Here is a 9,744-nt window from a genome sequence, read left to right on the forward strand (position 1 = left end):
ATAAGATTATCATCAGGTGGTATTCTCGGTTATGTTGAGGATAACTTGCATAGTAGAACACGTGAGCTAAAAAGAGCCCCGAGAGTCTGTTCGGGGAGATCTTTCCAACGCTCAAGTTAGTAACTTATCAATTGAGGAGTACTCGATGCTTGGCGTTATATCTCTAGTAGTAAGTAAAGTGCAGAGTTCATAATCGTTTACCTGTAGCGGACTCACCTTTTATATGAGTTGAAAGAGTTCTAACTTTGGTAGGATTAGATATACTTTTATGATTATATGACGTATTTACAGGATTTGAATCTCATCTTGATTCATTTTCTATTTAGAGTTGGTGTACCTCGGGACTTTGAATTCCCTTTGGTGTTTAGTCATCTTGGGCTACCGAGGTGGTGTGTTCGGCTCTACACCATAGTGGCACCTTGGTCATGTTGAAGATCTCTCTTCTCGATCATTGCTCGTGTGGGCTCTTTGGCTTTTCACCTTCTTGGTTCCACCCTGATTAGTTACTGAGATAGACTCTCGATTGATTATCTCTTCATCATTTCTTGTAACGTATCTTAATTCTAGTGGAGGGTATTTTGAAATCATTACTGTAGATGTGATGTGACCATTTTAAAAATAACATATTATACAATTAATGGTTCATACTTGCAATTGTTAAACATATTACATATTAGTGCATTGTGTTTTCATTTCTTTAGTCTTATTAAAATGTTTTTGAAAAGGTAGTAGTCATTACCCACCTTTCCACCGTTGACTTAAACTCTTGAACACTATAGCCTGAAATTACAATCCTACCCTGATTTGGTGCAGATATTAACAACAATGCCCTACTGGTCTTTGACTTGATTATTGTTCATAAATTTGTATGGAAATAACTCATCATAGTTGATGACAGGGTTTTAACTTGAATTCAATTTTTACTAACTTTAATTGAGTTCAAATTTAATTCATAAGTGGGCATGTCCTATTTTTGGGTTAAGAATAAAAATGAAAAGGCAAAGGAATTAAAGAGAATTATAAGGAAAAAATAATGAGAAGAAAGCTCATTCTTTTTATTGATTTTGTTTATAGAAGGAAAAATTAATAAACTAAGAAATTAAATAAAATTACAACACCGAAAAGTTAAAAAAAAAGAAAGAAGCTTTGAGCTTCAAGAAAATGAAAAAAATTAAGACTATAAAAAGTAAAAAGAAAAAAAGGGATAGCATTGTGAGAAAATAAAAAAGAAGAAAAGTTTGCAGCAGAGAAGTACATAAAGAAATAGGTTGGAAGGATCTGTACGTCACACTTCTTCCACTCTGTTCTAAAACCTTCAAAGAAAAAAAAAATGAGCTCAATTTTCAAGGAGTTTAGAAAATTCATTGTATACGTACAAAAAGTATATACATACAATAATACCCATCAAAGAAAAAGTCAAAAAAGATTCAATTTTTAATCATCAACAAGACCTGCTGGTTAGGGTTTTTGTGGTTGTCTCTTCAATTTTCTGCTTGTGGGTGCTGGTCAATTGGAGATAAGATTCAGTACTTCTCAAGCTCCGACTCTCCTGGTGGTTGTGCTGCTTTGAGGTTTATTTCACTGCTGGATTCTGGTGATTTCAACTCAAAGAGAAGAAGAGTGTGTTGTGAAGTTTATTTTAAGAGATTTCTGCAGCTTCTTTTGGGTTTGCTTAGTCTGAAGGTGCTTTGTTTGTAGAGGTATTTCACTATTTTGTATCGTAAATCTTTCAAATTTCGCGTTGAGTGTGCTGATTAGGAAGGAACACGGTGAAGTAAAAGTTTTGATTTTAATTGGAGAAGATACAGAGATAGTTCATGATTTAGAGATTTGACTGCTGGGTTTGGGGTTGTTTTAGAGGAAGGTTGGTTTTGTTCGGCTATTAAGGTGTGCTGGTGGTTCGTGGTGATGATTATGGTGATTCATGGGTAGTAAAGCAGCAGATATTGGTGCAAAAAATGATAATAAAGCTGTGACCGGCATGCCGAGCTTCGTTCCTCCAGTGATTTCCTCTTCAAATCCTACGTATGTACCTTCCTGTAAAGCGACTCCGTTTAATATGGACTCTGTTCTTTCCTCTCTGAGTATCATAACCTGTATGAATTTTCTTTACCAATTCCTTGTTTGTTGAAGTTGTGTATGATACTATGCCGTTGTTAGCTGTTTTTTGGTCATCCTCCCGTTTTTTTTTTAATCCCAATAAGCTAAATCCTGTTTTAATGGTGTCCTAATCGATGATTGCTTCTGCTTGCACATGGAATAGCGGTGCCTTTGAAAATCAAACTATGTTAGCATCTAGAGCAACAAAAAAAAAAGCAAAGGAAATGGGATATGAGAATATGTATATGAAAGTAAAGTTTGAATTTTATGTGTATGAAAGTAAAGTTTGAATTTTACGACTTTTGTTTGTTTAGTTGTTTGTACTTTTCTGAACTGACAGATGTATACATTGAATTCACTTGGATTTTCCAATCTTTTAGCTTTGTATTTCTGTTTCAATTTTATTATTAACGATTCTGATGATCTATTGCTTTCAGTGTTGCTGAAGAAAACAATATTCGCTCCTCTAGAATCTCAGATTTTGCAACACTTGAGCAGTCTCTTGGATTTCGTATAGAAGATGCTGTTGACCTTAGTAGAAGTATGTAGTTCAGATCTTTGCTCTTCTCCACCTTTGGTGGCCATTTTGTTATCTATCCTTGTTCAAGTTTAGATTTCGTTGTTGTTTTAGGTTTTCTTTATACTATATATGAAATTTCTTTCTATAACATTTGTCAAAGGTTCTTGATTGAAATTCTGTCCGGACACTATACTGTGTGCTTTTGTTTTGTTCTTTTGAGTAGTATTATGGAGGTATCTCCATCTAGGAGGTAATTTCAATATTTTAACAGCCTGCTATTAGCAGATCAACGCCAGAGTGGATTAAGGAGTCCACTTAATCTTCAACATTTCCCTTATAATCTGTAATATGTCTCTAATTTTCTTGTACATTGTGAATGAGACATTATTATTGCAATAACATTTGTGGTTGCCCTCTTGCTCAATGTGTGAAAAGCACAAAGTTTCGAGGAGTTGCTGCAAAGTGTGTGCCTCAAATATGTGTTATAATATATAAATATGGAAGCTTATGCAACTTAGAATTACTTGTATCGTAACATTATGATCTTATGTTAGGTTTAGCTCATCAATTCTGTCCATTGAGTAGAAGAACTTGTTCTTCTCTTTAAGTCCGTTTTTGAAAGTAAATAGTGAATCACTTCATTGCTTATTCCTCCATGTTTGACTCTAGATACTAACCTAACCAAACCAATTTTGTGTTTGATAAATCTTTTTAGATCCAGTGTTTAATCAACTAAAGTCGAGTAGTCAGGCAGTAGGTGCCAATGCTCAATTTGGTGCCCTAAATAAGGTGAATTTTGTACTCTTATGTTTTAATGATTTCAAAATCCAGTCAGTCTCTCTATTTCTATCTCTCTCAAACACACGCATTTTGTCGTCAGCATCTCGTCCCCACAAATACAAACTTCTCTGCTGCTATTGTGGGTTCCCAAACATTAGCACTACAGAAGGAAATGCAACCAAATCTGGTGTCTATGCCTGGCGGTCATCGTGAGAACTGGGGAGAGTCCAATATGGCAGATGCAAGTCCTAGAACCGATACCTCAACAGATGATACGGATGAAAAGCTTCAAAGGGTGATGGTTCTTACTTTATTCATTTTGTGTACTCTCTTACATGATACTAGCGTCGTTGATGTCTCTCTCTCTCTCTCTCTTGCATATGCATGGTAGTTCCTGGTTCTGGATCTAATTTATTGATTTTTATGTCCAGGGTGACAGGGGTCAGTCAACAGCTATTGTGGCATCTGATTCGAGTGACAAATCCAAAGAAAAAGCAGGGGATCAAAAGGTCAACCTTAGAAAGCTGAATAAATTGTTTTAAGCTTTGTAAAACTTGGTTGTATATTAACTGATTTACTGTTTTCAATCATTATCTTGCAGACATTACGTAGGCTTGCTCAAAATCGTGAAGCTGCGCGAAAAAGCCGATTAAGGAAAAAAGTAGGTTTTTCTCTAATTTGGATTTTTTTCATACCACTTATGTGGTTTTATTGCTCAGGTCATGCGGAGATGGCATATATAGTGGATATGGTTTACATTTCTTGTTCGTCATCGACTATACGATGCTCATGGTGAATATTGTATCCTTGAATTCCCTTCGTTAATTATTGTATTTTTTCCCAGGCTTATGTACAACAACTAGAGAGCAGTCGACTGAAACTGACCCAACTTGAGCAAGAGCTCCAGCGAGCTCGCCAGCAGGTTTTGTTTGTAGTTATCTGTTTCATAAAATAGTATTGCAGATGAGTGGACACAGTTTTGCATCGTATTCATGTGCTTTCTTAAATTTTCTTCAATGCAGGGTGTTTTCATTTCGAGTTCTGGAGACCAATCAAACTCAATGAATGGAAATGGTATGATTTTTTCCCCTCTTTTGTGCAAGACCCTCCCCCGGCCTCCTTTTCTTACAGTTGTTATTTGTAAAATCATTGAAGTATAATTGGATGATTTGTGTTAATACTCCTGAAAGTTGAAACAGGTCCTGAAAACCCATGGTATTCATAATTTTGTTTTGAATATCAATCTCAGGTGCATGTATAGATTACTAGATTCAGTATCTAACTTAAGTGCTTGTTATTGGGTGAGTGCTGTTACTGTCGGTGTTTTTGTGGTATGTTATTATGCATTTTGGCAAACACACCTTTAAAACCGCTATCATTGATCCTTGGGCCATAGGCTTTTTCTATCGTTGAATTTGGCTTATAGTGGCTCATACACTCTCCATAAAAGGACCTATTAGATAGAGGAGAGAGTACCACATATATGCACATACAAGTCACCCAAAGTAATTGATGTGGGACAGTTCTCTCTTAAAACTCCTCCCTCACTTGTGGGACTGGACAATCCGAAGGTGCAACAAATGGGCAAACCATGAACCAAGAAACGGGTGGAGGTAAGGCCGTCCAAGAACACATTAATGGGGGCCCGATCCGATGCCATGTTAAATCTGGCTTATAGTGGTCCATACACTCTCTAAAGGACCTTTTAGACAGAGGAGAGGGTGCCACATATATTCTTTTCTCTTTCTGTCTTTGATACCGTGTTAAATTTGACGTTTAGTAGCCATACACTCCCTCTAAAAGGACTTAGTAGATAGAGGTGAGGGTACCACATATATCCACATACAATTCACCCAAACTAGATGATGTGGGACATTTATCTCTTAACATCACCAAATTATTAGAATGAGCTTTTTTATTTTCTCGTGGTAATATATACATTTTGCTGTTATTGCTCACATGATGGATGCCTACTTTTGTGTTTCTTAATTTCTTGGTTCTACTGATGGCTATTGCACTACTTTGTGTGCAATATTATGAGAGTTTGTGTTTTAATTGATTGCTTTGGTCTTCAGGTGCCTTAGCATTTGATGTAGAATATGCTCGGTGGCTAGATGAACACAACAGACATGTCAGTGAGCTAAGGGCTGCGGTCAATTCACATGCGGGGGACACTGAACTTCGCACTGTTGTTGACAATGTCATTACACAGTTTGATGACGTATTCAGGCTTAAAGGCAATGCAGCAAAAGCTGATGTCTTCCACATATTGTCTGGAATGTGGAAGACACCAGCCGAGCGGTGTTTCATGTGGATTGGTGGCTTCCGCTCATCTGAGCTCCTCAAGGTAAGGTTTTGTTATTTTCTTTTTTCCTGCATCGTACATCACATATTAGAAAGCGACTAGAACTGAGCAGATATATTAGAGCTGGAAAACTCTCCGACCTTGAAATCTCAAAACCCCCTGAGGGTGCCTGAATTGTCAAATCCTACACATACCAAGTCACGTGGTATCCAGTAAATGCCAAAACAGCCAATACCCAGGCCTTTTAGCCATGCAAATTCCTTTATGTTCTTGTGATAGAATTCTGATTGCTGCTAGATTTTAGGTTTCCTCAAATAGAGAAACCAAGGTTTATCATATCCAATATGATTTCTTTTGAGAAAGAGTGCATGATTCCCTTGCAAGAAATGTGTCCGTGCTAGTGCCAAGAATGCACTATTTGCAGGGTGTGGAAACATTTGGCTCCGGCCATGGATCTTAACATTGTGAATCTTGGCATAGTTATTAAGTTATTTTCATATTTGAATCCAGAATTAAAGACTATTTTCTTGTCTCATTTCAGTGATACCCTCTTTCAGAAAATGCTCTGAAAGCACCAGAAAATGTCTGAAAGTTGTGATTTTGCTCTGGGTTATTCATTCTTGTGATTCTGCTCTGGGTTATTCATTCTTGTGATTCTTTTTTTAGGATATTTATTCATTCTTGGTAAGATCAGTTTACTTTGTCATTCAACCCAGCAAGTTAACTTATTTGGTTAGTGCATTACACATCATTGTAACACTCCCCTCACGTGTGGGCTTGACAATCCGATATGCCAACTTGTGTACGACGAACGAGGCCCAACCTAGGGTTACTCTCAAACAAGACCCTAACTTGGGGTAACAACAAACAACACAAAGGCCGACACTTGAGGCAACAACAAATGGAGGTTTATATTGTTGAAGTTAAGGTTTGAACCCAAGACCTCCCGCTCCGATACCATATTAAGATTAGTTACTTCACCATTCAATCCAATAAGTTAACTTGTTGGGTTGGGGCATTTCACATCTATATTCTAACAATTCTCATTTCATTATATGGCCTCCCCTCCCACCCTAAACTATGACTCTGTTTTTAGACTCTATTGTCATTGAGGGGTTTGGACTTCTCATTCCTGATCAGCAAAAGACATGATTTAGTGTCTTAGTGCTGTTAGTGTGTTAGTTTGTTTGTAAGTGGCCCAGGATGCGGTCAATCATAGTTTTTTCCTTATCACTCCTAGCAATTGTAACGAGGTTTGATTTTCTATCGTTTATTTTGCTTTCCTAATGAATTGAAATTGGTGCAGCTCCTTGCTACTCAATTAGAGCCTCATAGTGCTTTTAGTGTGCTAGTTTGTTTGTAACTTGTAAGTGGCCCAGGATGCTGTTGATCATAGAATTTTCTTAAACACTCATAGCAATTGTAACGAGGTTTGATTTTCTATCGTTTATTTTGCTTTCCTAATGAATTGAAATTGGTGCAGCTCCTTGTTACTCAATTAGAGCCTCTCACTGAACAACAGTTGATGGCCATCTACAACTTGCAGCAATCATCCCAACAGGCTGAAGATGCTCTGTCACAAGGGATGGAGGCATTGCAGCAATCTCTGGCTGAGACATTAGCCAATGGCTCACCTGGATCTTCATCTGGAAACGTGGCAAACTACATGGGTCAAATGGCAATGGCCATGGGTAAGCTCGGAACACTTGAGGGGTTCCTTCGTCAGGTAATTTCCTTCTAAACTTCACATACTGAAAATTAACTTCCTCCATTCTATTTACCATCCCTTGAAGGATTGGCAAGTAGGCATATGAAATTGCAGAATTCTGTACTTATAACTCGTGTTTGACGTGACTTAAAATAATACATTAAGATCATGACAAAAACCGGCAAATGTGGCCAACTGTTGTTTCATACATGGTGCTCTTCAGCCTGGCCTTCTTGTCGAACCATGTCCTGGTTCAAGTCCTAGGAGTAAATGCATAGTTGATTTTATCAAATATGTAATTTTAGGTCAAGTGCTTTACAGTTAATTAAATGATGGTTTTTATAGCTGTTAACTGAACGACGAACTAGGAATCATGCTGCTGCCATTTTATTGATTAAGCATTATTTAACCTGCAGGCTGCAGCCTAGTAGTAAAGTTGTTCACCAAAACTTAGATGTCATTTGTTCAGTTCCTTTAGATGGCCTCTCCACAATGTGTGGGGTAAGCCTGGGCACATTTTGCACCTTCCCAGATATTGGGGTAGCCTTTTGCATGGGAGTAGTTTAACCTTTAATTATCAGGGGTTTTTTGAGTGTATATGCACAACATAATTTGTCCTTCTTTGTCTCATAAGTCATAGCTGTGCTGCTTGTGCAATTACCAGGCCGACAATCTACGTCAACAGACATTACGACAAATGCATCGTATATTGACAACCCGGCAATCAGCCCGTGCCCTTCTCGCAATAAACGACTATTTCTCTCGACTGCGAGCCCTCAGCTCTCTCTGGCTGGCTAGGCCTCGCGAGTAAGCAGCTGTAGACTCTTCCTTTATGAGATTGTCTTGAAAAGCATGACCACCTGAAGCTTATAGGAATCATACATGTGACCCCATAAGTCTCTCCTCTGAAGTCCTCGCTGGACGGCCCACCTTAATGTAATTATATAGGCTTTCCATCCTGTAACATTAACTGTTTCTCTTCTAGGGTGATTGCATTATAATCTGTGTTGTAAAAAATATGCATAATATTGTGGTCAGGTTTGATGTTTGTTATCTCCAAAGAATTGTAGAAGTGTTGGTAGTTTGTAGGTTACAGCTAATGTATTATCTTGTGTACCAATTGTTAAATTTAATCAGGGTTTATTACTTTTGTTTGCCTAGATTTTTGCATGACATGCATACGAGAATACGGGGAGTCAGCAGACAAGCACAACATCACCCACCGAAAGTCTTTTGTCTGTATTACTCATTACACCTATTCCACATGATGTTGAAATGAAGAAAGAACAAAGAGATTTGAGTGAATTGTTTTAGCTCCAATACCACTTTGTTGGGTTTGTATCAATATGAAAGGAAATTGAAAGAGTATTTCTCCACCTCACAAACTCAACAAGTAGGATCGGAGCTAAAAGAATTTTACCAGATCTGAGAGAATTCCGCTGCCCTTAGGGGTGGTGATGGCAGCAGCACCAAGAAAATCCCTGCCATAAATTTTTATTTATGGTGTATTTATTTATTTTCTCCTCCCTCTCATTTGTTTTTGTGAAGTCTTGGCCTGAGTGTATCTCTCCAAGTCGCGACTCTGAGAGGCGTTGAGGATGGCAGCAAAGACTATTGGGTTAGGATAGATGAACAGCGATCTACGTAGTGAATTTCGTGAATTTTTGGTAGGGACCCTTTCAGTAATGCTCTTTTGTATAATTCCACCCATTGTGTGTCAAAAACCCACCTATTGATGGGTGTGCGAAGACTTCCACTTGTGGTGCCCAGTCGGTAAATTTAGAAGCCCTCTTTGGCAATATATCAACAACATTTGACCCATTTGAGCCATGCACTAGCCCTGGCCTAATCACCCACAAAAAGGGAGGGTTGGTCGCTATTGGCTAGACCCCAACCCATTACCCATTTCAGTGAACTCATTCTCACTTATTGTAGCTAAACTCTCAAGGCCCACATATAGGACTGATTTTGGGGTTTGTGTATCCAGCCAAACAATGCAAAGGATGGTGATCCCACTACCAGCACCAGCGCCAAGAACATCACCACCTAACCCGCCATATCCACTTAACCCAGGCAAATGAAGATTATTGGCAATATTTTACATGTCAGATCCGAAAGAGATGGATTCATATTAGTAGGAAGTACTTTTCACAAGGTGGTCAAGGCAAAGGGTCTTCTGAAGAATATTCATTTGGGTGTGAGATGGGAACCCAACAGCTTTTATTTCATTTCCCAGGAAAGCAGGCTGGTCATGATCTACATCAGCATGTGTTAAAATCAACCGAAAGAGTAGATGTTTGATGCTTTTCATATGAATCAGATCTATTAACT

At 38.1% G+C, this 9,744-nt stretch overlaps 1 protein-coding gene across 1 annotated transcript; it reads left to right on the forward strand.

Annotated features, from left to right (window-relative positions):
- The first annotated feature begins 1,339 nt into the window (after positions 1 to 1,339).
- LOC119989976 (transcription factor HBP-1b(c38)-like) lies at positions 1,340 to 8,573 on the forward strand. Its single transcript, XM_038835769.1, has 12 exons — positions 1,340 to 1,700; positions 1,859 to 2,025; positions 2,538 to 2,641; positions 3,336 to 3,409; positions 3,501 to 3,695; positions 3,832 to 3,909; positions 4,002 to 4,061; positions 4,245 to 4,322; positions 4,423 to 4,474; positions 5,476 to 5,747; positions 7,189 to 7,431; positions 8,078 to 8,573. Exons 2-12 carry the CDS (start codon positions 1,925 to 1,927, stop codon positions 8,222 to 8,224), a joined length of 1,404 nt encoding a protein of 467 aa, XP_038691697.1. The 5' UTR covers positions 1,340 to 1,700; positions 1,859 to 1,924; the 3' UTR covers positions 8,225 to 8,573.
- Positions 8,574 to 9,744: the final 1,171 nt, after the last annotated feature.

The sequence above is a fragment of the Tripterygium wilfordii genome, chromosome 3 (genome assembly GCF_013401445.1).
Source record: "Tripterygium wilfordii isolate XIE 37 chromosome 3, ASM1340144v1, whole genome shotgun sequence".
NCBI lineage: Eukaryota > Viridiplantae > Streptophyta > Magnoliopsida > Celastrales > Celastraceae > Tripterygium > Tripterygium wilfordii.